General features: G+C 39.6%; 2 protein-coding genes across 5 annotated transcripts in view; one reads left to right on the top strand and one right to left on the bottom strand.

The window, feature by feature from the left end:
* Window positions 1-99: 99 nt before the first annotated feature.
* RSRC2 (arginine and serine rich coiled-coil 2) lies at window positions 100-13,941 on the bottom strand. 3 transcript variants are annotated; one of them, XM_051785888.1, is made up of 10 exons: window positions 13,802-13,941; window positions 10,815-10,974; window positions 10,224-10,267; window positions 7,468-7,680; window positions 6,412-6,555; window positions 2,965-3,087; window positions 2,787-2,866; window positions 1,942-2,174; window positions 1,091-1,180; window positions 100-742 (listed from the first exon to the last, which is right to left on the bottom strand). In XM_051785888.1, exons 2-10 carry the CDS (start codon window positions 10,896-10,898, stop codon window positions 563-565), a joined length of 1,191 nt encoding a protein of 396 aa, XP_051641848.1. In that variant the 5' UTR covers window positions 10,899-10,974; window positions 13,802-13,941; the 3' UTR covers window positions 100-562. The 3 variants fall into 3 exon arrangements, with proteins under 3 accessions (XP_051641848.1, XP_051641847.1, XP_051641850.1); XM_051785887.1 differs by having other exon boundaries at window positions 7,468-7,658; XM_051785890.1 differs by lacking the exon at window positions 13,802-13,941 and adding an exon at window positions 9,269-9,346 and having other exon boundaries at window positions 10,815-10,908.
* Window positions 13,942-14,156: 215 nt separating this feature from the next.
* The window catches only part of KNTC1 (kinetochore associated 1), a 35,271-nt gene continuing 21,461 nt past the window's right edge, over window positions 14,157-27,966 (top strand). The window contains exons 1-29 of one of the 2 annotated variants that reach the window (XM_051785878.1): window positions 14,157-14,185; window positions 14,708-14,845; window positions 14,947-15,070; window positions 15,473-15,588; window positions 15,908-15,980; window positions 16,579-16,656; window positions 17,148-17,182; window positions 17,338-17,448; window positions 18,361-18,454; window positions 18,798-18,850; window positions 19,116-19,228; window positions 19,734-19,788; window positions 20,921-21,019; window positions 21,558-21,601; window positions 21,714-21,779; window positions 21,881-21,956; window positions 22,360-22,485; window positions 22,578-22,667; window positions 23,224-23,289; window positions 23,769-23,830; window positions 24,192-24,303; window positions 25,012-25,155; window positions 25,379-25,435; window positions 25,526-25,627; window positions 25,859-25,975; window positions 26,435-26,578; window positions 26,849-26,947; window positions 27,384-27,487; window positions 27,599-27,704. In XM_051785878.1, coding sequence (XP_051641838.1) covers window positions 14,714-14,845; window positions 14,947-15,070; window positions 15,473-15,588; window positions 15,908-15,980; window positions 16,579-16,656; window positions 17,148-17,182; window positions 17,338-17,448; window positions 18,361-18,454; window positions 18,798-18,850; window positions 19,116-19,228; window positions 19,734-19,788; window positions 20,921-21,019; window positions 21,558-21,601; window positions 21,714-21,779; window positions 21,881-21,956; window positions 22,360-22,485; window positions 22,578-22,667; window positions 23,224-23,289; window positions 23,769-23,830; window positions 24,192-24,303; window positions 25,012-25,155; window positions 25,379-25,435; window positions 25,526-25,627; window positions 25,859-25,975; window positions 26,435-26,578; window positions 26,849-26,947; window positions 27,384-27,487; window positions 27,599-27,704 — 2,598 coding nt within the window. In that variant the 5' untranslated portion in view covers window positions 14,157-14,185; window positions 14,708-14,713. Of the gene's footprint in view, window positions 14,186-14,275; window positions 14,846-14,946; window positions 15,071-15,472; window positions 15,589-15,907; window positions 15,981-16,578; window positions 16,657-17,147; window positions 17,183-17,337; window positions 17,449-18,360; window positions 18,455-18,797; window positions 18,851-19,115; window positions 19,229-19,733; window positions 19,789-20,920; window positions 21,020-21,557; window positions 21,602-21,713; window positions 21,780-21,880; window positions 21,957-22,359; window positions 22,486-22,577; window positions 22,668-23,223; window positions 23,290-23,768; window positions 23,831-24,191; window positions 24,304-25,011; window positions 25,156-25,378; window positions 25,436-25,525; window positions 25,628-25,858; window positions 25,976-26,434; window positions 26,579-26,848; window positions 26,948-27,383; window positions 27,488-27,598; window positions 27,705-27,966 lie in introns of those variants that run through there. The other variant, XM_051785880.1, reaches the window with a different exon arrangement.

Raw genomic sequence — 27,966 nt, 5'->3', positions numbered from 1 at the left:
ATTTTGCCCACTTCAAAATAACCAAAACTGACAATCCTTAGATTTTCCAGACCTCTCTTGGAGATTGGTCCACAATACAAATTAACATAAAGTACGACCTTAGAGAAAAAAAATGTCTTTATTATTAACCAGTTTTTCTGCACTGGATTATGTGCCTATTGGCCCAGACTGCTAAATAACATCTACACAATGTTTCTTTTCATGTTTCAAGAATTGAAAATAACTGTACAAGGTTAAAGTACAAAAGTACACAAGACAGTGGACACGAAATATCCATATATGAGTTTATCCCATCTGCTGCTTGTTTGAAAAGTAGAACTTTTAACTAAAAAATACTGTCCTTCTCTAGTTCTGTCAAGTTTAATGGAAGTGGGCATAACCTGATTACAACACTAACACCAGTATCACTAATCTGATATTTACAAAAAAAATCGTATTTTTCAATAAATTAAAGTCAATGCAACACCCATGCTAGCTTTTTGGTGAACAAGGACCCAACATGTGAACAAGAACCTTCCACAGTCCCAAACTTCAAAACTGTTTTATGTTTTGTTATCCTTTTTCAAACTGCATCCATTCCTCTCATGGAAGATGTGAACCCCAATCCCATTCCTCGCTGTGTGTGAGTCTGTGATCTGGCCATTTCATACTGTGCATCCAGATTTCTGAACACCTCCTCCTGCTGCTTCAGTGTTTTGTAACTCTCCTCATCCACGGAGCTGCATCCAGCTTCATCCTCGCTCTGCAAACAGGGAGAACACAGACATCAGCTCTGGGGGTTCAGAGGCTGCGTCCTGAACATGACTGTTCCTAATAATTATTTCAATAGTAAAGAAAAATTAAATTTAAATAAAATCAATTTTTAGTTCCAGACCACAACAGTTGTTCTGTTAGCCAGAAACATAATGATACACTCTACAATTTTAATTGAATCAGATCTAGATGCTACTTCTGAATTTAATAAATACCTAAAGTTCATAACTACATCATGTATTATTAGGTACCCTTATCGGTTAAGGCAGACTTTAAAATAAATAGAGAAATCACTATGCTACAATTAATATATTTGATTACATTCAGAATTCTTTACCTTTATGCCCATCAGTTTTCTGAACTTGACATTTTGGTCCTTGTTTCCAAAATTTAGTTTTTCCCATATTTCTGCAGATTGTGACTTATCCTGTACAGGGTAAAAAAAAAAAAAAGAAAAGATGTATCAACTTTCAGGCAAGTTTCCATTAATATCACAATACAGTAGCAAGCAAAGAAGGTGTTAAAAATGAGCCCATTCTGAAGCACAACTGGAAGTAAAAGGTTTCCAAGTGTGACATTCCTGCAGTATCTTCACAGGAACGCTGAGAGGGAAGTCTCCCTAACCACTTTGTCAAAACCAGAGGTATGTTCCTTCCTTGGGCACACTGTACTTCTTTCCAAAGGTCTGGAAACCTTGTCAGAATTCCTGCTTGAAGTGAATTATGGAAAACCAAATTTGCTTATTGTGATTATATACAGCATAATTCAGGAAGAACTGCCTGGAAGGCATTCAGGGTTGTTCTTCCCTCCCTTCTGTCTCCCATCAATGCCATGGGAACCAGTTTCAGTTTCTCCCATCTTATGGAACAGCCTGTGACAAGCTGAGGGAGTTTGTTATGTAACTGATGTGTGGTGGTACCTCACCTAAACAAACACTTCTGTACCAGCACAGAGTCAAAAGGCAAACCCAGAAATATTTTCTCAATTTTTCCCAGAGTATCAGCAGGCAACTGATATCAAGAGTCCAACTCTTGATTTTAAAACTTTACCTCAGGCTGCTGTTAAAACAGGGAAACTTCCTGACAGGTATGAAAGTAATTTTGCTGGAAATCACACTAATAAGAATCTTTAAACTGCACGTAAGATCCTTCCAAACATGTTCACAAATGCAAAAAAAGCCAGCATTACCCCTTCCTTTTTGCCCTGCCAGAGCATCTTCCGTTTTTTCTCTTGCTCAGCAAATTTCATGGGGTTCACTGCTGCTGGGTTGTAATAGCTGGGAACAGCTATTCCAGTCTCTGCCAGGGCCTTGGCCTGGAGTGCTGCCATCTGAGCTGCCATTGCAATCTGAGGAGTCACTTGTGTGCCCGACGCCAGGAGAGCAGCGACGTTAATGACGGAGCCCCCGGTGGCCGCAGCCGCTGCAGAAAAGGAACTTGCTATGAATAAGTTTGGACTTTGAGGAAAAAAAACCAATCACCAACCACCCCCCCAAAGCAAATAAAAAAAGCCTAACTCCCCAAACGCTTCCCTTCAACGGAAATAAGTTGAAAATGCACAAATAACAAATGCACGATCAAATAATGTTGTTTGTAAATTAAGAAATACATCTCCAATAGTTTTAGTAAACCAGAAGTGAAACTAATGTACCCTAGGGTTCTAAATAGCCCTGAGCAGACAACAGCCTTCAAACTCTGATGCACAAAGGGTCCAATGACCATCACAAATCATGTACAGGCCTAACTACACAACATTTCCATTGTACACTCAGTAAGTGATAAGAAAATCCTGATCATTTTTCTTGGGGTTTTATGTTTCTTATTTTTGGTTTGGTTTTGTTTTTTTTCAAACATTTCTTCCTTCTGGTTGTTGTTCTTGTATATGGACCAAGTTAAGATTATACCAAGACAATCTGCACATTTGTTGGACAGGACTGTAACACTCAGCTCATAACAACATACTCTCAATAAGCCTATTCTTACTATCTTTCATTCACACTCCTGTTAATGAATAATATAATACACATGAACTACCTGCAGCCATTTCCTGTTGCTTCTGTTTTTCAACCATTTCCTTCTCTCTCTGTTCTTGCAGTTTCTTTGCTCTTTCCAGTCTAGAAGTACATGAAAATAAAAATATTTAGACATGCAAAAATCAACAATCAGGAGCTTATTTACGTCCCATATCAATAAAATCCTAACAATTGCTGACCTCCTGGCTAATGCTTCCTGTGCATCCATAGCTGTGTTCCGGCCCCGGAAGGGCGGCGGGCTGGGACTCCGGCTGTGACTCCTGCTGAACCTTCGGGGCTTCTCAATTCTCTTCTTCCTCTCCCTGTAACCAAATTTTACAGTTGCTAAACCAATCAAAGGACAGATGGAGCTTAACATTTCAGAAAGGATTTGATCACAGCACTAAAAGTTTGCTTAGTGATTAATTTGGAGAGCTCTCAAGAGCTTTCACAGGGATTATGCTGGGACAGTGTAACAGCCAAACTCTCCTTGCAACACAGAGCTAAAACTCAAGATTTCCAACTGTAACAGAATGCCTAATTCTGGACATTCTAATTTCTAATTCTAATTTCTGGTAAAGTCAATTGCAAGAGAACTTAAAAATAATCAAGTTAGAAGAATGCTTTAAAATCACGAGACATCAAAGCATATTAATAATGAGGATTTTGAAGAGGTCCAGGTTAAGAACTGGAATAGTACTTAGGGAAATTATTATTACTCTCCCCTCTGCAAGCTCTTCCCTAAATGTGCTTTGGACAGCTGTCTGAAGGAGGCTGCCACACTGAATGTGAATGTGAGACCTGCTTTAAATATGTGATTTGCTCCTGAGAAGACCAGATTGTGCAGAGAACTATGAACATGAATTATCTGGAACCTGACCATCAGAAAAGCACCCAGTTAAAATGTATTTTTAAGCAAAATACCAAAATATTCAGTTCAATTCTCCTTGAATAGCCTTCTCTCCACCTCATCCCAAGCAGGAGTCATTCTCAGGACATATACACTTCATCCCATCTAAACAACAGCCACTCAAATACACATATAAAGTACTATAATGTGCCAGGATCATCTGACCCATTCTGCCCCATCTGAGTTAAGGGCTAACTGGAGGTAACAGAATGACAACAGCAACCTTACATGGCAGACAGGTACTCTCTTGCTTCTGTTTGCACCTTGGGCAGCATCTACAAACACCATGAAGTTACAAAAAGATCCTTGTTTACATGACATATCTGGTAGAATACAAAGGAGGCAAGACTTATCTTTTCAGAGAAGATGACAAGATGCAGATTCAGGCACTGGGAAGTGACAGATCTGCATTCCTGAGATAAGATGTAATGCATGTTTCAAAGATACCTTCATTTTCCCGTGCTGACTACTGTAGTTTGGTCTTGTCTTTGGTCTGATGCTTTATTGCACTGGTAAACATCAAGGAAATAAGTATTTGAGCTTTTGTATTTAAGTATTTCCATTTGAAACAAGCAGATGGTGTCATGTTTTCCACCTAGCATTTAGGTAGAGCCATAGCATGAAAGAACTGCCACGAGGGTCTACACAAAAAGATTAGTTTAAATGCCAGTGAGGACTCAGATCACCTGAAAACCTGAGCTTGAGATCATGCAAAGAACCATCAAGAGAAGGTCCAACTCTACTGTTTGCAAATGCTTCTGTCACACAAAAAACACTGCATTTCAGGAGTGAGGGAATTTATGCTGAGATGCTTTCCACACCATGTTTATCTGGCTTGTGGAGAGTTTTCCTTGAGGTTTGCTCATAATTCTTTTTCCAAAAGCATCACTCGAGCCCAGAACTTGACAAAGTGTTCCACCTACTGTTAAAAAAAACCCTCTTATGCCTCACTTACTGGAATTCTCTAGAATTTGCAAGACAAAAATAGTACTTCAAAGGATTCTTGAGACTATCCAACAAGGCCTGTTTCCAGCTGAAGAAATTCCTAAGCTGTGACTATCTCTTACTTTCTCTTCCCACATTTGATGTTCTGTTTCAGGTAATTTGAATTCCACTGCAGCAGCAAAAATCTATTCTGGGCTGTGAAGTTTTCATGGAGCCATTAAACACAATGTTCAAAGTGACTTTTAAAAACAGTCAGTGCATATTACCTACAATAACTGGAAAGAACAGGGAGCTGAAGCCTTGCACAACATGCTGAAGGTGGCTTAAATCCCACTAAATATAAGTAACGTGTACCAACTGCAGACCCAGCTCTACTCACCCCAAAGCTGGAAGTTTGGTAGAAAGTGAATGTCAAAATAAAATACGACACAGGTCACATAATACAACTACTTCTTCAAAAAGATAAGTCTTCTCAACAGTTTCCCAAGTGATGTTGTAGCATCACACGAGTGTGAGATTGTTAAGTCTCCAGTGATCCACTGTAATGCTGAGTAGTCACAACCAAGTTCTACACCCTTTAAATATGCAATTTAAAACACTACTACACGAACTGGAACACTGTCAACGCTTCCTTGGGAGCTCTGGAGGGTCACTGATTTGCATTCAAACTACTTCCAATGAGTAGGAGGGAAAAACCAGATCTGTAGTAGTCATTCAGTCATATTTCAGCTTAGTCATTCAGAAAATCCTACAGGGCATTATGAATGCAAAGGTACACACAGACTCAGAACTCTACACCACAATACTGATTTATCAGCATTGGAAAACATTTCCTTCTATTCAGTGCTGAACTCAACTCTAGCATATGCCAGGTGAGGTATGGATGGCAACTCTGTCAAACAGGCCCACAGTAAGCCAATGTGTCTAGCTGAGTGTTTCAATCTGTGCTTCTACAATTTAAGGAAGAAATGGAAGCACCCAAGATAGGGAGAAAAATTAACATCATAAATATTCTCAAGTTGAACTTGACAAAGAGGAGTTAATCATTAACATGGAAGAGTACATTCAGATAAGAAACAGTCTACCTGATTCAAAATTCACCTGAACATCACACTCACTGTGCCACTTCACAGCAAACTTAAGTCAACTTTGTGGAGCTGGTCAGGATTAGCTTCTGATCGTTGTATCTGCTCTGACAGCCTGTGACTCCCAGTTAAACTTTCCTTTTCTGATATATATACCCAAACTAGAGGGATAAATACAGCAGTACACCAACCACATTACTGTTGTACCCAACACAGGAAAGGGCCAGCTGTATCTTATCCTTCAGTATTTACCACTCAAATACTATTTCAAATAGGATATTGAAATGCTAAGTTCAGTTGTGATTTAAGAAACCAAGAAGAGTTTGAGCTGTGGCAATTACTACTACTCAAAATACTATTTACTTTCCTTCTTTACTATTTACTTTCCTTACTTTATGAGCCAAAAATTCCAAAATGATATTTTATAAGGTATCTCCAAAATAACAAGTTAAGCATTTTTAATTGCTGACAAGAAATCATGCTTATGAAAAGCTGGAGTCTGAGCTATCCAGGACAAATGTTTCTGTAAGAGCACGTGAACACCCAGCCCTTCACCCACTGTATCAGCACAGCTGAGAAAAAGCCAAACACGTTTGGCTGCACTGAACAGTCAGGAACTGGCAAATCCACCACTCTGCAGTACATCAGCCCCCCGGAGAACGTCCAACCAAACACACCACCGAGCACAGAGGGAAGGTAACACTCACCTGCTCCTACTCCTAGTTCTGCTTTTACTTCTGCTCCTATGTCTGTGCCTGGATCTGGATCTAGACCGGGATCTGATCCGCCGTTTCCTCTCTCTGCTGCGGGATCGGGATTTTTTCCTATCCCGGCTTCTACTGCGGTGACGTCTGAAACACACGGCCCAAATTCTTACAGGTGTTCCCAGCTTTAACTGCAACTTCTACTGAAGGACTGACACACAGGTCTGTCACCACAGGGCAAAAGGCATCAGGGTAGGGTGGGGAGACTGCAAACTACACATGCAAGAGTTCGTGCCTAGAGCACATTAGGGAAATGGGGAAAGAACCGAAGGCTCCCACTGGCCACAACAGGGGAACTACACAGTTTGTGTACACAATCATACTCCAATATTGCTGTTTGTAATGTTCACTAAAGTGTACATCTCAAAACAAATACAAAGCCAAACTAATCTGATGCAGGAGCCTTAAATTTGAGGCACCAAAACTCTGCTCCTCCCCATGGTATTCTAAGACAGGAAGAGATGCCCAAACTTCAGCTTGTGAGTCACATCATCAGCCCATCATTAGCTGAAGCTTGTTCCTTGACATCCTGTTTGCTGCAGATCCCTCTGCTAAAAGCAGAGTTGGCCAAAAGTTCTGCTGGCAGCAACCTGTTTGTCCCAGGGAATTCTCCTGTCCTTGGAGTGTGCTGGGTGGCTACCAGGCAAGGAGGACTGGCCAGCACTGCCCCTGGAAAGCTCGTGATTTAGGAGGTGAAGAGCCATGACACTGCTCAGGTGCATTTGCTTTCCTGTCACTGACAACAGGGCACGTTTAGGAGGCTCTGTTAGTAGTTTCTATACCAAGTATAAACATGAGACACATCCCCTATACAGAGCCTTGGAGATATTTTGTACTTTTATTCAGCAAATGCACCCAAAGAGAACTGAAACAAGCAGCCCAAACTGACGCTTTAAACCAGGTCAGGGAGGGATTTGAGCTGTTCTGCACAAGCCTACACTAATTCCAACCACTGCTTTTGCAAATGCACTTCCAGAATAATCCCATGTACCAACTCACCTTTCCCGAGACCTGGATCTGGAATGACTCCTCCCTCTGGATGACTTTCTGTCCTTGCGTTTATGTCTCTCCTCACCATTTTCAGATGAATTTAGGCTCTCTCTGCCCTTGTCAGAAGAATGTTCTTTGTCATTGTGGTCTTCAGATTTGTGCTTCTTTGAGGACTTCTCTTTGGATTCATGTCTTCTTGCCTGTTTTAAGAAGAAGTTGGTTCTTTCAGGAAAATAGTGCAACAAAGAGAGTTAGTATGGGTATCAGAAGATAAAAATGATAAGTTGTGATGCAACATTAGTAACCTTAGGAGTGTGACTCAATCATGAGTGATGGCTGCTTTGCCTAATGCCACCAACTACCCAAAGCTGTAAATGCATCCTAGAATTTTTCCCCCTTTTCCCTCCTCCCCACTGTCTATAAAGGATTTCTAGAGCATCCATCAAGGCATCTTTACAGTGTTTCCATATAAGAGTTCACAGCATTGGAACAAAAACAACTATTGTTTTCAGTTACTGTCTCCATTCCAATAAGTTCCTATCTTTAAGAACCTAACAATGTATGAATATGCATATATATAAACACATTTGCAGTGAATATTTAATATTTGCCTAACCCTTCCACACAGAAAGTTCCTTAAATCCATACATAGTTGCAGACATACTATTTTGCTTTTAGAACGAAAAAATATCTATTCATCATCAGGTAATTAATTTTTAGAGCAAAGCTCTTTTCAGTCAGCAAGTAACTTCCAAGAGTTTTTGAAAAGCAAAATATTAAGTTACATGGTTGACATCCCATTTTTGTATTTAAGCTAACACACATCACTCAGACTTCCCCCAGCAGTTTTAAATTACAGCTATGCTGCTCCACTACACCGCAATTTCTTCCTGCAGTGCCTCTTAAAAAAAAAGACTCCTTTTTATAGCTGCAATGCCAAAAATATTTAGCAAGGTCAGGCCAGATTTTTGCCAGTGTCTTCCTTAGAGACTAAGTCGTGACATCAACACCCTTTCTTAATATATCCAGTTTATTCTGAAATCTTCCTACAAAAAAAAGTATAGCCCACTTAAGTCTTATGCTTAAATAATGTTCTGTTTCAAGTCACAAATTAAGCATGACACATTCATTTTAGATAAACCCCAATTATTCAAACGTTTTGGGTTTTTTTATAACTCATCTAAACCTATTAACTCCTCATAAAACCTTTCCTACAATCAGAACTCTCTCTCAAAAGAAGTAAGTCTGGAGAAGATGCTATAATTAGCTTATACCCACTTGTCCAAGTCTTTCTGACTCCTTATTAATATATACCCACTTATAAATATGTTCTTCAAGTAAACAAGAACATTAGGTATTTTTTCCCACTTTTACAGTGTTTTATTCTAAAGTCCTTTAATAGTTCATAAAAACACATCTGCAGGTTACCTGTACACTAACTTTAAGTATATATTTACATAAGTAGTTGTTCTGATATACATATTAAGAATTACTGATATTTATTTAGTCTACAGACAGCTTAATCTTGCAAATGAGTGACAATAGCACACCTACTGTGGGACATCACTTCTCATCTGTTCACTCTGTGAAACTTAGAAGCTGCTCAATAACCTGTGTAAGATCAGATCCAACAACATGGCAAAACACTGCACAGGATTTTAAGTGCTTTTTAATCATTAAAGAGATGCTTAGAAATTTCTCTTCTAAATCCCATCTTTCAGACACATACTTAGTAATAAACCACCACTATATCCCATAAGGATTTAAGATATTTTTAAGGGAAATATGAGTTTGAATGACTAATAGTTACCTTATCATGAAGTAGGCTTATAATTTTGCTATCTGAGTCTGCAGCGTCTTCAGTTCAGTCTCTTCGCGCATTAGCACGCTGAGTATGATTTATTATAGAAATGTTATCATGTGAGCTGGACAAGAGATTATTCAATTTCACAAAAACTCGCCTAGATTTTGCTTTTCTTTCCTCCTTTCTTTTTTTTTTTAAACAGAGCTTCCATTGGAATGAGGGAAGGAGAAGTTCCTGACCCGGGTTAGAAGTTAAAGTCCCTCATCTGTCCCCACATGGCTTAAGCTTCTTTGTGACTATTTGGATGCTCCTGGTTTGCTTGTTTAATCTCTTCTCTGATGTGTGAGCCAGTTATTTTTAAGGTGTTATTGATGCTGTCTCTTCTCACTCCCCTCTATACACACACACTTTTATTTAAGAGACAGCCTTCTGAAATTTTTGCTGCTTCTGTCCCATTTCCAGCTGACTCAGCTTGTCTGTCAAGTTACGACAGCTTTCACAGCTAAAAGATGCAATAATCAGAGCTCAGTCAGGTGGGGAAATATTTTTAATAGCCTTAAGTAGATGGGTATGTTTTATTGAAAGTCCTGAACATTGGCCAGGAACAAAGCCACCCAAGGCTTTTGGATAATGGAAGCTCTGTGAAAGTCATCAAGAACACCATTCTACTTCTCCACATGAACTCTTTCTTTTGGCTGTTTCCACAAAAATAAAAAAAAAAAAGAAAGAAATTAAGTTACTAGTTTCTGAAAGCATTTTTCTATCAAACTATTACCTTGTCAACATGATGGCTGCAATCATGCTTCACTATGAAAGGCTCTCCATATCCATTTTTAAGCTTTAAGTTCTCAATTTCTTGTACTTACCATAAAGTCATTTCTATAGGTTTACACATATGTGCATTACTACAAGATACTTTTTACGATGTACAATTACCTAAACACTACAAAGTGCTAATTACCTCTTTGCTCCTGCTCCGGCTTCTGTGTTTTCTTCCTTCGGTATCTGGAGAAGAAAACATTTACTGTCATTTACCAGGTTAAAGAGGAGATCACCTGGCTATGATCTTTCTAATTCCTTTCAGTTATTCCACCCCCCAAAGTCAAGAGTTAGAAAACAAACAGCACTATTTGAGTATCTACTCTGCAAACTCTGGTAGTCCCAGTTCTTTGCATTTACTTAAGCTGGGACAGTGACAAAGTAACCCATGTCTACTCCAGTCACATTCTTTTGCCAGGTACCCTTATTTTTGTTCCAACTATGCAAAAGTATCCCAGTCTAAGCATTTATAATTAAAATCAAGACAAAACAGCATCGGTTTCCTCTTTGTGATCCAATCATGTCCCCCCTCCCCAGCCCCCTCAGCACTGACGAGAATTTTTCCCTCAGCAGTTTCAACAGAACACATTTAAGACACAAAACCAAAGTTAGCAGCTCAATTTTTTTCCCCAATTCTAACAGGTTACCCCAGCTAAGTCTGCCTATTTTTTCCAAAATGGCTTCAAAGAGAACTCAGTTCTCCAAGCAATTCATGCTTTAATGAAAACCATACCTGACTTCCGCCTTCTCTCCCGTGACCGTGAGCGGGATCTGGAATAATGATGCTTTGATGTTCTGGGAGAGCCAGACGAGGCATCCGATTGTTCCTTTTTCTTCTCTCTTTCTGGAGAGGATTTTTCTGGGGCTACTCCATCTCGTTCTGTGTCACTACCCTGCACATGAGGACAGAATGTTTAAAAACCAGAAGCTCAGGGCTGAAAAACCGAGAAAAACTACTTACTTTGTACTTCCTCTGAAGATACACCTCATTTTTTTTTCTGCAAAGACAATGCTGTGAGTAGCCATCCCACAGTTAGGCAGTAGCTTGTAGACTTGCACTTCACTGTGTATAGATTGGTTTTTTAAGACTTTAATAGAGAGAACTAATAGAGAATAACATTTTACTCTCTTGCTACATTAGACTGTACTTTATTTTTTCTATGTGCTTTTGAGAGTATCAGGAAGACTAAACTGTGATGCACAGTTTTCTCTAAATGGTGTTTGCAGGTCAATTACCTTTTAACATTCCCATTACTGAGATTACTCAAGGTCACTGCTGACCAACAGATCTAACTGACCTCACAAAATCCCCACACTATTTTGAAGCATGGAATGAACTTTGAAGAGAAACAAAATTAGGTGGATTGTGTTAGTGTTAGACAGCTAATTTCTAAATGAGGAAAAACCTCAACAGTATCTCTATGCAAAAATCTATTTGTGTGTGAGCACATACAGGTCACTTACAGCTGTTCCAACAATATCACATTTTTCTTTGCTAACAAAAACAAGATGTTCCCTCCACTGATGTAGGAGGACTAAACCCAGAAACTTATCTTGTGTAGTCAAGACTACTTTGATTCCATCTAAGAGAGGTAAATGAGTTCAACTGGTGTACAGTGCACTGAAAGGAATGGAATGGAAACAGGACACCCTGAAAAGGTGAATGTGCCCCATTAATGCTTTCACAGTTTCACTGCTCTCTCGTGCTCTGATCTCATCAATGCCAGTCATAACCAAACCTTCTGAGCATCCTGTGGCTGCAGGAGATGTCACTAAGGACATTATTTGACCCAGAAATGCTATTCATGAAGATAATTTAATGTAGCAGAGGACCTGAACTTGCAGTTTTCCACCAGCTGCAACTGATAGAACTGTTTGTAAACTGAACACGACAGGTGAAAACCTCTCAAAATTTGGTTTATATCCATTACTTTGAAAACAAAGCAGCTACTTTTCCTTAAACCTCAACAGGTTGTCATTAATATATTGTGTATTAATGACAGAATTTCTTTATTACATGCAACATATCTGGAATTGTATTTCAGCTGTTCCTGTTTAATCTGGCCAGTTCTTTATTAATTTACATCTATAATAACATTTCTCTTTAAGATATAAAGCAGCTGTTCACTTCTCCATTTGCACGGTACACACGAATCTAGCTGAGCACTGACAGCTTAGGACTGGACCTGTAGCAGAGCTTTAGTCCCAGTGACACTTCTGAATACTATTAATGCCCCACACACCTTCCCAAAAACTTTAGCACATTAGACAGATAGCAGGAAGGATCCCCTATTTGTCATCACAATACCTGGCATTCCACACCTATCTATCATCTGTTTATCTACACCTTCCCCCCTCCCCATCTAAGGTTTCAAGAAGTCTCAGCTAGAAGAATTTTCAAAGGAATTTTAAGATGTCTACATATTTACAGTTTGAAGTTACTTGAAAAGGAGAGAAACAGTTCAGAGTGTAAGTTAGCTGGGATCTTAAACACATTATCCAGCTGAAACTGAGCCCACTGACACCTTTTCAAAGGCTCCCAGTCTCATTATTTGCACACAGTGCTGCTCTTTAATGCCCTTGTGCTCTGCACCTGAGGGAAATCTCAGTGTAACAAAAAACAAACCAGCAATAAAAAAGCTGCCAGAGTTCAGTGAGATTATTGTCAGTTCTTAGATTGGCCACAGGCTCAGTGTTACTTTGAACAAGCCACTTGCCTACACTTCAGAGGAACCTCAAAGATAGTGCCTTCAGTCAGTGCAAAACTACTTAATTCTTCAAGTCCTTTTACAGGAAAACATCTTAACAGGTTAAGCTATATAAGCAAACAAAAAAAAAATCATAAAAAAGAGATTCATTTTCTCCAGAAGTTTAAGTTCTCCTCTTTCTGTTTCACCACAAATTGAAAATTTGTTTCAAGTTTTCAAAACAAGAACTTTTAGTTACCAGGTTACACATCACAAAATGCTCAAAGTCAACTTTAAAAAGTTTTATCACTTTCAAGCCTGCTTTGTTTGTGCGTTTTTATTTTTTGCACTCAAGACTACTGAATAACCTTTGAAAAAATTAACCACTTGAAGTTTCATAACTCTTTGGTAGCTCTTACTGGTTCTCCACCTCATTAATGGGTCAAACACCTTTATACGTTACCAGGCCACGTCGTTTTTTTGAAAGAGAATAAAGCTGCATTCCCAAACCCTTCGTGAACATGAGGGGCAGTGGTAACTACAGCAGAGGCGCTTCTTATCGGTATTAACTACAGAAAGCAGGATGAGTGTGAATAACTCAGGAAGTATATATAAGACCTGGGACCAAACGCAAATAATAGGGTAAGGAAAAAATAAGCGAAAACCGAGCATGGCACAGACACCAAACCGCTCCCCTCACAGGGAACCTGCGCGCCACAGTCCCCATGAGAAACACCCGGATCTCCACACCGCTTCTCCCCGCAGCCAGGGAACCACAGCTCCTCGATTTCAGGGACTCGTCTTCTCTTCCCGAGCCCGGAGCAGAAACTTCTGGAGCCCGGGATCGCGGCGGCGGCCGCAGCGCGGCTGCCCCTCCCCGAGCCCATCATGGCGCCGCAGCCCAAGGCGCGGCGGGCGCCATTTTGTGCCTCCGCGCACACGGCTCCCGACCCGGCCCTCCCCGGCTTCTCCCCCCCCGCAGCTCCTTCCCCGGTTCCCCCCCTCCCAAACCCCGCCAGCGGCCGCCGCTCACCGCCATGACCGAGCGCCCGGGGACCGCTACCGGCCCTCAGCACGTCCTCGGAGAGGCTCGACCTCGCTCGGCTGCCGCGGCAACAGCGATCGAAACAGCCCCGCCCGCCCTCAACGCAGTGCCCGGATGGAGCGAGGGGCGGGGGCGCGGGGGACCGCGGTGCCTTGTGGGCCGGGGAGGAGCGGGCGGGATCGCGGGGACGGCGCGGGCGCGTTCGCGGGAGGTTTGGCCGCCGCCGCTTCCCGTAGCACCCGCGCCGGCTCCCGCCAAATTGAAACCTGAGGGAGCGGCCGAGGGGGCGCCGTGAGGGGATCGGGGTCCCTGAGGGCACGGGGGTGTCACCGGTAAGGGATCGGGGTCCCTGAGGGCACGGGGGGGTCACCGGTAAGGGATCGGGGTCCCTGAGGGCATGGGGGATCACCGATGAGGGAACGGGGTCCCTGATGGGGCAGGGTGTCACTGGTGAGGGGATGGGGGTCCCTGTGGGCACGGGGGCCCTGTAGTCAGAGGATGGGGGATCCCTGAGGGCAGAGGGTCCCTAAGAGCAGGGGATCGGGGGTCTGAGGATAGGGGGTCCCTGGGAGCAGAGGATGAGGGTCCCTGAGCGTGGAGGTTTTCCACCGATGAGGGGATGGGGGTCCCTGTTCGTGGGGGTCTCCACAGCGTGGCAGAGAGGGCTCTGACCCTGAATTTTGTTCCCGAAACCTGTTCTCGCCAAGCTGCCTCCAGCCGGGCCGGGATCCACACTGTTTACCCTGTTCTAAACACACACAGTTCACCGTGATGAGCCTTGTATAGTCCTTCCCCTCGGCACAGTGTCACGATAATGAAATCACTGATTTGTCTGTGGTCGTGTAACTCTAAGGCTCTCTGCTCTGCAACACGTTCCCTAAATGTTTATCCCAGGGCGAGATGTGGAATGACATCGAGATCCTGCTCAGCGATGACACAGGGAGTGTGCAGCTCCCTGTGGGTTTGGGACAGGAATGTGGCACTGCATTATACCAGGTGGATACACTGCTGCAGATCACATCTTCAGAAAAGGTACAATCCACTAGAACTGTGCTTTTATTTTTCTTAAGGATCACCAGAACTTCTTTGTCGTATTTTCTGGAGTGTTACTGTAACAACCTTTCTCTTCCCAGGTCTCTGTTAACCCACAGCTCCAAGGGTGCAGCTCAAGGGATGGCAGCATTGTGGTGGTTGTTGACAGATCAGTGGCACTGCTGAACAGCACCAGGCTGTCTCTTCTGCTCCACGTTCAGTTTGGTAAGTTCATTCCTCTGGAATTCTGCTGGAAATGAAAACTGGCTTTTAAAACACATATTTGTTTTTATAGGAAAACATAGCGAGTGTCTTGCATGTCTAACTAGCCTGTAAAAGGAACTATTGTAATAAGTACCTAAGTAATAAAAAATTCTGCTTCTCAACACATTGAACTAAGTATTTCTGTGCAATTTAATTAGAATGCTTCCTAACTTCTCATTGAAATGGGAATAATGGATACCAAACCCACTCCCTGTTTCCCTTTTCTGTACTTACTTTAATCAAAATAGTTTGTTTTAAAGGAATCTGGGACACTGTATTGTCCAATTCCTGTGTTTCAAATGTGAATGTCTGTTCATAAAACCCAAATCTTAATATCTGACATTTTGCCATGGAACTTTTCAGATACTAACGTGGATGTAGTTGGTATGTGTCAAGAAAAACAATTTCTTGTGGTTGGTGAGAGAAGTGGCAATTTCCATCTTATTCACATTCCATCCAAACAAACCTTGCTGACTAAGGTACAGTAACTTTTGTGTTTGGTTTTGCTGAAAACCTTTTGTTCTCAGACTTTCTTGAGGTTTTTTTAATCTTTCCTCCAAATGTCAAAGTATAAACATTCCTGTGTTTTTAACACACATTCTAATCAAACACTAAAAGGGGCACTTTTCTTCCCATGAGTAACGAATACGGAAAATATATTTAGGAATTGCATGTATAAAAAAGAACCAGTACTTCATGAAAGAAAAAAAGTTTAAATTCTGAGCTGATGATCAATATTTTCTTTTTTTTTTTTTAATAAAATACAGAGTAATAGTCTTTATACTCTTTCTATTTTAGATTTTGGTTGAAAATTCTTCAAGAGAAAAGGCTTACTTAAACCTCTTTATTGTAAAAGATAATGCAGATGCAGGTAAGAATTGTGTGATTGTTTTTCCCCCTTGTCTGAATTCTTGTGATTTTGTTCCCCTTTATTATCTCTCAGGGAAAGACACTGCAAAATAAATAATACAGGAAAGCTTGAAGAAAAGTACATTTAATAAGTGCAATGCAAAGCAAAGCTGTACCAGATTCTTTGTCTCATTATTTTACAAATGTCATAGAAAACAAAGATTCAGAACTCATTATCTCTATTTTGAGGCTGTGCTAAACATGAAAGTGCTCAAAAAGAAAGAATTCCTTTTCTCTCCTTCTATCAGACTTCAGATTTTAGTATTCTCTTCCATAAGCCCCCAGCCTTGTTGTGTCACAATATGATGTATTTAAATGTGGTTTTGCCATGAAAACAGAATTTGCAGTCTGATAGCTGCATACAAAAATCATCATTTCAAACAAAACTGATTCTGCTCTTTGTTGAAGATGACAAAATTTTTGTTTAAAACAATCTGATCTACTGGTAAGATGATTTTTTTTTTTTGGTCAGTTAGTTCACTGTCCTATTTATAAGCAAGTATTCTCTTTACTTACTCTTGAATATTTAAGTTTGAAATATTTGTGTTGGGTTTTTTTAGGTGTTTATCACATGTTCATTCTCACAAGCAATGGATGTTTCTGCATTATGTGTCTCCCACTTGCTAAAACACAGGAAGGTAGGATGAGCTACAAACCCATTGGGATTTCACTGGGACAGGGAGAGCTGTGTTATAAAAGCTTTTCCATGCCATTTCTAATGGGAATAAATTACTGAGTTGGGATTTTCTGTGTAATCTGAGTTTGTTTTTTAAAGGGAAACCAATACACAACTAAGTCTATAATAAAATTATTTTAGATTTTGCCAGTAATTCTTTTATCTCAGTCACTGCTTTAGAGAACAGGATTTTAAGCCATAATCTTAGCTGTACTTAAGAATACTTGGAATCATTTAAATTGTTCATGCTGTATAAATATAGTTATTAGTTAATTCTCTGTAACTCAATACTGTGATCAATAGAAACAGACACTGCCAAAGATCCTGGGTGAAGTGTTTTTCAGCATAGTCAGGTTAGGACTAAACTGTCCCACATGATGTTTAGTGGCTTTTTTAAATTTTGAAAAAGTTTATTTAACACTGATTTTATTTTTTTATTTTCCTATTGTCTAGCAATTGAGAAGATGGACATGGCTACAGCAAAGAAAGTAAGACATACCTGCAAACTGGTAACATTATTCCAGCTCATAGTTGTGATTGACACGTGGAGAAATGAGCAGTTCAAGGTTTTCTCCACTGATGGTATAAACAACTTCTTTTCTTCCCCATTTGTTTGGGTTCCCTTCATCTCCTGCCCCACAAGTTACAAGGACAGATAAAGTCAACTTTCATTTCCACGGAGGAGCATCACGGCCTGGCCTGCCAGGACTTTGTGATCAGCAACACAGTGAACAAGATCCATCTGATAATTGGGGTGAGGACTCAGGATGTGTTTGCAACACTTGTTATGTGATCAGTGATGCTGTTTTTTGATCTGCCACAGACTTTATCTTTAGCTGGTTAAAAACCTGATCAGCTTTTTGCACTGACTCTTTTGCCTTTAGTTTTCCTCACTGTCAATTTAAAGGTTATCAGTTGTGCAGCTTGTCTGTAGGTTTTTTTTCTCATAAGAAAATAACTTGTCATTTCAGAAATTACATTGTTATGATGGATGAGGGGAAAATATTTCCACTCTGGTTGCATGAGCTCAGTAAATCACTGCTGCCTGGTCTGAACTGGCTGGACCATTTATAGTCTCATCCTTGAGCTCAAAGATAAAGCCAGAGTTGGAAAGAATCTTCCAGTCAGCTTCCCATTCAACAAAGGCTTGCTACAGTAACAAGGTCCAATTTAGCAAAGCTTTTAAGCATAAATTAAGTAGAGGAACTAATAAAAAAATTAAAATATAGACATATTTCGAAATGTTATTTTAGACTAGAAACAAGTTTGTTTTTTGAAACCTGTTGAATTCAATGTGATTTTTCTCAGTGGGTCCAGTGTAATTCCATTCAGCCTCTATGTTCTATAAGAATGGAAAGTGGAGTTTTTGAAATATTTTTTTAAAAGAACCATAAACTGTTGACTGTACCAATCACTGCAGTAAAATCACAGAGTCACAGAATATGCTGAGTTGGGAGGGACCCACGAGGATCACAGAGTCCAACCCTTACCTTGAAAGGAGAAAGGAAAAAGATTAAATTAAAAATAAAGAAATTAATGTATTTTTTCTGAACATCAATATAGGAATCAAGTGTAAGTTAGTTTTGCAGCCTTACAAGTTGAAGAGCAGTTGTCAGTGGTCAGTTATCTGCTGTAGAACCCCATTTTCCTTTGCCTTCCCTCCCAGGGGAAAGGAGCTCACGTGCTCTCCAAATGGGAGGTGGACACTGCCAACGCCCTGGTGACTCTTCAAAGTTTTGCTGATTCAAGTCTGATCAAAGGTAAAAAGGGCTTTTTAGTTTTATGGACAAGTGTAGAATTCGTGTTTAATTGCAGAAAATAGCAATTTTTCAGTTATTTCACTGTTTTTAGTAAATACACATTTACCAAAGAGAACACTTCTTGTAAAGGTACAGCCAAAACCGGGCTTCAGAATTGCAGAGTTTAACTGAGACATGGCAATCACAGTTCTCTTTAAGCTAAACTTTGCACAGTCCTGGGAAGTCCCATGAAGTTAAACATCCATAGGCATCCAGTGCTTAGTTTTATGTTTGCCTATGTTTTTGTTTTAAATGCGTTTCCCAAGAAAAATAATAAATTTATGTGACTATTGTTACTTTTTAGGTGCTGCAAAACTTCAAGTCCTTGACAATCTGCTCTTTGTTTTAGATACAGAGGTGTGTGCAATGTTTAGTCTTTGTTTTACAATGTTCTTGAATGAGCTTCTAAACATATTTATAAAATAATAGCTTTAAAATAGAGTTTCTATAAAATAAAGATGATTATATTTACAGAATATCTTGATCTTCCTGTTTGTTTGGGTTTTTATTCTACTCCTGTTCATTCTTTAAGCTATGGAATATGATAATATTTTGCTCAAAAAGTAAAAAAAGTCTTCTATGAAGAAAATCTGAAATCATATCTGATTTTGTTTTAATCTAGAACATCTTAAGTGTGTGGGATGTTTATTCTCTTACTCTAATTTGGGATTGGCCTTCAATACATATTGAAGAATTTCTTCTAACTACAGAATCAGATTCTTCTCAGGTTGTGTGGTAAGTGAAGTGTTACAGCCCCAATTCTGAAAAGGGAGAAGTTGTCTGGAGTTACAGGAAATGTGCCACAAACACTTGGTTTTCTGTGGCAGTGAATCTTTAGGAACCTCTGTTGAAATTTTTCTAGTCAGCAGTCAAATAATTGGACTGTAGGTATCCTCAGCTTTGTGTCTTAGAAAAGAAAACCTTGGTGCTCTCATATTTTTCTTGTCAATTTTCTTGCCAAGTAAGATTAAAAGACAAGACTCTTGGCTCTTTCTATTGCTCTGTGCCAGTTTAAAAAAACTAAAATCAGATCTATGTGAAAAGCTTAAAATATCAGAAGATAAATATATGACCTGTACACACTAAACCATTTATTTTTGGGTGCATTGCAGCATATTTAAATTTACATATTTCCTCAGAACACTCAATTTTCTAAAAGTCAGAAGCAAGAATATTTCATACTTTTAACATGAGATTCATACAGCATATTTTGCTTTCTTTTCTCTCTCTCCTTCTGTAGGGAAGGGCTTGCCAACCTTAAACTGATTGTCATGACAATACCAGATAACAGACAGGTATGATCTCTTTAGATATCTCTTTATAATCTGTGTTTCTGTCTTTTATTCTGTTCCTCAACTGTTATGCAATTGCTCCCAGGAAACCTAAAAAGGGGGAGGAGGTGAATGGCTAAATATTGGGAGCACAGAGAATTCTCAGGAGCTTAAAGTCCAACCTGAAATGTGACCATCTATATTTCAGAATATAAATAGAAGGCTATTGGGATGTGACCAGGGCAAGCTGTCCTGCTGTTTGGGATTTTTTTTTATGGATTATTTGGGGTTTATTTGTTTGGGGTTTTTAATGGTGAGCAGAAAAGGGAGAGCAGCAAAGTTTGCTGTTGTCTTACACACGGTGAGAATTGATGGAGGCAGGTTAATCAGGACAGCCACAACTCACAGCTGAGGTGGGAAGAAGAGATTTTTTCCATCCTTGCAGGGACACAAATACTCTGCTAAGTCCAAACTTAGCAGGGGCAAAAAGCTCAGCAGCTGGAGCCTTGTCTTACTCACACACCAAAGCCAGGCTGGCTTTTTACACTTCTAAACTGCCTCTCTTGTCTCCCTTCCCCCCAAGCCTGGGGGAAAGTGCTTTGCAGTGTTTAACAACATTCTGTTATCCTCCTTGAGAGAACTGCATTTCTTTCAACGGACAGAAAACAACCCAAAGGAAACACAGTGTAAAAATTCCCACACTAAAACTATATTTTAGCATTCCCAGCTGCAAAGTTATCTTGAGGGGAAACAACTAAAGAAAGAAAAACACCTCCTCTGCAGATCTTCCTCTTTCAGCCCCTTCCTTCTCACCTACACCTTCACAGATCTCTCCAGAGCAGCAGCTCTGCTGCATTCAGCATCTCCCTCCAGGTGCAGCACTGAAAGAGAATGTCAGGATGAACATTATACATTTTTTTACATTAAATTAAACCTGCCTAATTATACATAATGGGCCCAGAGAGAGAGAGGCAACATCTGAAGCTTCATTAAACTTTCTCAAACTGGAGATCTGCCTTCCATAAAAACTTACAAAAATAGCCTTCCCTCTAACTGCAGCAGAATTCAGAAACGATTCTGCAAACCTCCCTCTGTCACCAGTGTAAGGAAAAAAAGTAATTCTGATTTCTTTGTTTGTTTTCTCTTTTTTTAATAGATGAGAAGTCTAAAATTTTTTGCCTTGCCCACTATGCAACTACTGTATTCTCTGGAAGTATCTGGTGTTTCATCCCTTGTTCAAAGTGGGATTTGCACAGTAGGTTTAGATGATTTTCTTTTTGTTCTTTGAAGAAATATAATTCTCTTAATACATAGAAATACTGAAGAGGTACCACATTATTCTTGTTAGATTAGAATCAACTTGTGCTAGAAATTGTGCAAGAACTATACAAAGAAAAATTTAAGTGATGTCCCCAAAGGATAGGGAGAAATACAGTATTCTATGGCAAAATGAACAGTTGAAATTTAGGCCCAGGTCTGCTGCAATATTTAACTGTACTGTCACTTGTTCTTGCTGCTTTTACAGCTAAAAACTGTGTGAAATTTTAAGCTCTCTAAGCGTAGAAAAGTGCTCTGGATTTATTTGGAATTTATTTCAGTTCAGATGAGAGAATTACTTCTCTTCCTGTGTAAACAGCTTCCTTAAAAAGACATTTAAAAAACCCAACAAAAATTTTCTGAGAGAGAAGCAGGAGTTTGTTTCTAGATTAAGACACACTTGATTCATTACAGTTGGGCTTTCTCAGGGCTGATTTCCTTCACCACCTAAGGATTTCTGTTTCTGCATGTTCCAGGACACAATTTACTTCTTGGAAGGAATTCACGAAAAGCCTCAGATGTAAGATAATATTTTGTTTCTTACCAGATCATGGTTATATAAAAATGGCAATTATTAACTATGAAACAGCCCTCTTTGGAAGGAAGCTCACTGAATTCCCTCTCACCCCCAGGCCCTCTGAAGATCCAGTTTCTATAGTTGTGATGAGGAGTTTAACTGAAGCCTTGCCAGAAAATAGGTACTGTTTTCTGTGAAACACTATTTTATGAGCTTTTTTTTTTTTGAATCTGTGCTTTGGCACTTCTATGGAGTGGTTTTACTTCGCTTTTTCACCCCCAGACTGAGTCGTTTGTTGCACAAACGAAAATTCACCGAGGCAGAGAACTTTGCTATTCAGTTTGGACTGGATGTTGAGGTAAGCTGCTCAATGAGAAATACATTTAAGATTAATTAGTACAACTGAATTTATGAGTAAGCTTCTTGCCCTATAGCCCAACAGAAAATATTACAAATATTACAAATACATGGAATGTTACTTTACAAAACTACTCGAAAACTAATTCAAAATTAGCTGACTGTGAGGTGAACTATGTTTGTATTGACAATAACTAACAAACCTTGCAAGGAGAAGTGGTGTAGAAGTACATCTTCTGATCAAAATAACTGTTGCTGGATCAGGACAAGGCACATTTGCAGGAAACTGTTGCTTAAAATAAAACAAAGAAAGGAAAGTTAACAAAAGTGTAGAGTTTGTCATTTGAGGACTGTCTGCTTAAACTTAACTGCATCAAACTGAAACTGTTTATTTTTTCAAACAGCTTGTATACCAGGTGAAAGCAAACACTATTTTAGAGAAAATGGCTTCAGCTTCTGTTGGGAGTTATGGTCAGGAAGTCTGGCTGGATCTTGTGAAAGAAGCCAAAGAAAACTTGCAAAAAATTCAGGTTTGTTTTTATTTCTACCCTCTTTCTCTACAAAGTAATTCAAATTCTAAAGGAACTTGGAATTCATCTCAGTTGTTTCCCTGTGCAAACAGGACAGCCAGTTTGTTGTGAATTACTGCATAAATGCTCCGTGGCCTCTGTATGAAAGCACTCAAGAAATGCTGAACTACGCCAAAGTCAGAGTAAGGGCCTTTATTTCTTTAAATTGCTGATGATCCTTGATTCCTATTCCATCCTTCTGCACCACTTGAGAGGGGAACAGACCAGCTACAGCCAGTCAAAAAGTAAATGCATTATATATTCTATGTTACCAAACATGAAGGAGCAGCAAGATTTGTTCCAACCTTGTTCTTGCTGTTGCTCAAGGACCAAAAATTGCTTACAGTTTTATTTTTGCCCCAGAAAGCAGGTTCTAATTCTGAGTAGCAGTCCTTTTATGTACCTTTAAAGTATTAATTTTCAAACTAAAGCTTAAAATAGGCCACCTTTATTGTTTTCATTATTTTAGCCTTTCCTGCCTTATCAAACAGCAGAGAGATGCACATTGTCTGTCTAATCCTCCACTCATGCAGAAATCCAATCAGATTTGATTGGACCAGGTTAGACCCCAATCTAACTCTGTCACATAAAGACCTCAGTTGGCAGAAGTACTAAGATTTCCCTCATGTCTCTCAAACTGGTGGTTTTGTCTGGCCTGTTCTGAGCTGTCAGCCAAACCATCTCCTGTATTTGTTTCAGATCTTGAAGAAAGATGAAAGAACCACTCCTCCATCATCTGATGGGGCTCCAGTGTCCATAACTGAGGTGAGGACAAACTTCCTGGACCTGCAGTATCATAGAAACCATTACAATGTAGAGTTTTAAAAGCTGTTTACTGTTGAACTTCTAAAAAGTCTAAACAAGATCATATTTTATAGCATGAAAGAGAACCCCAGTAATGACATATTCAGAAATGAGCCATTCCTTCAGTCACAGAAAGATTCCATTTCAGATGCTCCATAAATTGAAGGCAGAACCTCTCTTAAACTGCTGTTAGGTATTAAATTTTGTTTCTGGCTTAGTCCTGTTGGAATCTGGACAGGCCTCATCTGCCTTCAAAGACAATCAGTGTAAAGTGTCACACAACTGAGATTTTTGATTCATGCTTACATATAGAATCAACTGAAATTCTTGAAAAGTCTTTCTTTTCCTCCATTCTTCCTCTTTGTGATGGTTGTTCTAACCCTGTTATAGCACTTTTTGGTAAGTCACAAATTGACCTTAAATCTCCTGTCTGCACTCAGGTATTGAGAGCTCAGGCAAGGCTTACAACGTTCTATGGAGCTTTTGGACCAGAGAAATTCAGGTTTGTTTGTTGAGGTTTAAAGCAAATTTAATCCTAATGGTCAAATATGTATCACTGAAATGAAATTCAAGTTCATTCAACTTTAAACCCTTCCTTTTCTCCTTGAAGTTTCCCATCCTGTGCTGTGGGGAAGGGAGAATGAAGAGAGCTTGAGTCATCCTATATGTTGAAAACCTAAATTATCTGTTGCACATGCACTTGAATAGATATTTTTCTTCAGTGTATATGGAGGAGAGTGATTTTATACAAACACAATCTGTTGTCTCTTACAGCTCATAGTACTGGGGAGAAAAGGTTTGAAGTTCTTCCCCATATTTAATACTGACATATAACCAAGTTTCTTTCCCTCTCTCATTTCTAGTGGAATTGCTTGGACAGAGTTCCTGAATAACAAAGACATGTTCAAGAACATCATCTCTCAGCTGGAAGAAGGACATCTCTCTTGTGCACAGTACCTGTGGCTCAGGCACCAGGTGAGATGGCACAGACACCTCTTGAATTTATGGAGGGGGTTAAATCTCTTCAATTCTCCAGCCAGACCAACCTGGTTACAAAACAGCTCCTCAGAGGGGCAAAGGTCTGTGGCAGAGTCTCATCTATTATCACAATGATTACCTGTTCACCTGCATCCTTGGCAGGCTGAACTTACTGATTTAGGACTAAAATGGTCTCTCTGATGTCAGAATACATATTAGCAGGTCTTAAGGAGGACGATTCTTTGATTTATTCTGTGGTGCCTGTAATTGTCCATTTACTGTCTTGCAAGCCCAGCTCTCAGAGTTTTTAGTGGACATTTGCTGCCTGCCTTAAAATCCTTCCAAAATAATCACAGTGACTCCTTTGAATGACACATTTAGAGTAGTGGCTGTGGGCTGCTGTTTGATTTGAAATGCAGGACTTTGAGGTCCATGTCTGTTGTTTTCTTAAAACAGAACTATAGAACAAGTCCTAAAGGAACAGTAATTTGCAAAGAAATTGCTTCTATTAGGTCTTTTTTTAAGAAGACCAAGCTCTAGTTGTTCTTATCAGGGCTGCTTTTTTTTATTCTTGTCAATGATTATTGAGATTTTCTCTTTATATTTGTGAAATTTACTGTTTCTTCCTATTAGTGAAACAATTCATAAAGTATCAGGTAAACATCTACTCTATCTGTCTGTAATTGTTCTGTTTTAATATTTTAGGCAGATTTTGAAAACAGCTTTGATGAGCAAATGCTGAAGGACTTGCTTAGTGCCATCCCTTTCACTGTTCCTTTGCATGAACTGTGCTTGTGGCTTAAAAATATTGTGATCCCCTTCTCGAGAAGAGTTGTGCCAAATGGACAGGTAAGACTCACTGAATTAATGCAAAATGTCATTTTCTCAGATAATTTTTGAGTCAAATCTACAGATTTATTTTTGAATGTCAAGATCTTGATCATCTGTCATTTAAAGGGATTATTTTCCCCACTGTTTATATCTTGAATGATTTCTTTTAAAAAAGACATTTCTAGTGGCAATTTTTGCTTTGATAAACAGCATCACTCTATTTATATCTGTATTTTTTCAGAAAATATTAGCAAAGTGGCTGGAACAAGGTGCTCGAAACCTTGAGTTAACTGACAAGGTGAGTCACTGCAGAAACTTTGCATGTCTTGTTTTTCTATATATTTCTCTATGTACAATATAGTTTGCTAATATCAATTATTTTGGACAGGCAAATTGGCCAGACAATGGACTCCAAATGGCAGAGATTTTTTTTACAAGTAAAAACCAAGGTGAAGGGGGACTGCCAACTTTTGGCCACTTGACTGCTTTGGTAAGAAATGTAACAAATATAAGAATTAGCTGAGAGACTTCTGAACAGATGCTCTGTGCTAGAACTGGAATGGATGATACTCAGATCACTATTGTTTTAGGTAAAGATTGACTTAATTCCTTGAAAGGAAGGAACCAAGTTCTAATTTTCTTGTATTTAAAGATTAACAAAATGTTTATGACACCTTTTAACAGTCTTCTAACATTTCACTACTTCTAAACACTGTTTCAGAGATGTGGTGACTGTGAAGAGATCCAGAGGTTAAAGAAGCTGGTAAATGATTTACAAGAATTGATCAATCTGTACAGAAAATACAACTGCAGGCTGGCACTCTCTGATTTTGAAAAGGTAATTCTGCAGACACTTCAAAAAGTGCTTTTGAGTAGGGGGTTGTTCTGAGAAGGAGAAAAATCTCGGAGCATGCAATTTAAGATCAGATACAAGAGGAATCCTTGTGGACTGGTTGGTTAAACTGGTGTTCATCACCTGCTAAGGCTTGATATGTTTGTTACAAATTTTCTTTCAGCTCTGGGCATAAATATAATGTGAGAAGATACTCTGAGAAGGTGTGGCTCAAACTCCATGATCTGCAGTTCATTACATTGTGGAGCAAACAGCAGCAGAGAAATTAGAGATACAAGGGAACAAGAAGGGGCTTAGTAAAAGAGAGGTTTTCTTGGGGCTAAAGAGGGTTGTTTGCTCTTGATATCATTCAATGGATTTCAGTGGCCTCTGGATGTGGAATTATTTAGAAGAGATGTTCTGTGTGTGATGTTCTAACATGGTGTATTTCTGTTTGCTGCTCAGGAAAATGCAACTACAATTGTGTTCCACATGTTTGATAAAATTTTGGCACCAGAGCTCATCCCATCAATTTTGGAGAAGTTCATCAAACCCTACCTGTGTGAACATAATCTCCAGAAAGATGAACTTCTTCTACAGTACATAAAGGTATCCAGATTTTCTTCCTTTTGAAGGAAGTTGGTTCAGCATGAGTAAGCAGAAAACAAATCCCATGACCATTTCTGTTTACACTTGAATTTTTGAAGGACAGGCTTTCAGATCAGCTTATTCCTGTCAATGACCTTAATGATAGTAACTATTTCAGTATGAGGCAATAAAAGATACAGGGGGAGTTACCCAGATTTATCCCTCAACGTCCAGGAAACTTTACATTTTTGTTTATAAAATAATCCTAATAATCTTCATCTGTATATCCAGGATTTGCTGGAACCTTGTCGGACACGGTCCATCTCAGTGTTTGAAACTGCGTGGGAGGCAAAGGCCATTGCTGTCATTGGCTGCATCTCTGACACAGATGTAAGTATATTCTATGAAAGAGGCACCAAGTGACTCCAAAACATCAGTTCAGACTGAAACATCAATTTTACATGAGCATCTGGGTACATTTTTACATGAGTGCTATGAGGGGAAACCAGTGTGCTATCTTTTTATTCTATTTTAGTCATCTCCCATGTGATGTTCTTTGAGAATTAAATTGTAGTTTTGATGTCAGCACATGGAAAACTCACCGAGTTTCATATTAAACTCCAGCTCCACAGTGTGGGAAATGACTGAGCATTTTGTAACCTGGGTTGACACCTCATATTATGATATTGAGTGTCCTTTATGTGAGTGGAGATGGGGCAAGGAAATAAACCCCTTGCCTAAAGGAATCAGCCACACGTGGACAATCCTTCAGGAGATTTGAAAGTGCTTTGATTTGAAAAGGAAGCTGTTTCTGTTCCTTTTCCAGCTGAAATTTGATGCAGTTCTGCAGCTCATGGGCAGTGCTACAGTCCCATGGAGTGCAGCAGTGGAGCAGCTGGTGAAACAGCACCTGGAAATGGATCATGGCAAGTAAGAAACATCCACAGGCTACACTTGGGAGGGGAAATACTGTGTCTCTGATGTAGTATGGTGGTTAAATCACAGAGCAAAGACAGTAATAAGAGTCTAATTTGTCCACAGGGTGAAGTTACTGCAGGACAGTTACAGGCTAATGGAGATGAAGAAGCTGTTGAGAGCCTATGGGATAAGGGATACAAATCTTTTAAGGGACAACGAGATGATCATGGTGAGTAATTGAGACTTCAGGCCTGATTTCTCCCAGGGTCACAGGGAACATGACTTGGTGGTTTTTTACTTTGTTATTTTCTCAACATCTCCCCTTCATTAGGAGAAAATGTGAGTATTTCTGGAAAAGTTCCTTGGCATCCTGAGGAGCCAGATGAATATTCAGAGTTCCCAGGTTAATTCTCTCCCCAAGCCCAGGTTTGTCCCAGTTACACTTCAGTCAGGTTTTCTCCAGATGAAAGTTTGAAGCCTCCAAGTAACTT

This window comes from Manacus candei, unplaced genomic scaffold (genome assembly GCF_025592945.1).
Source record: "Manacus candei isolate 608988 ecotype Guabito, Panama unplaced genomic scaffold, ASM2559294v1 h1tg000020l, whole genome shotgun sequence".
Classification (NCBI taxonomy): Eukaryota; Metazoa; Chordata; class Aves; order Passeriformes; family Pipridae; genus Manacus; species Manacus candei.
The sequence above is the reverse complement of the archived record's forward strand: the minus strand, read 5'-3'. Positions and strand labels throughout refer to the sequence as shown.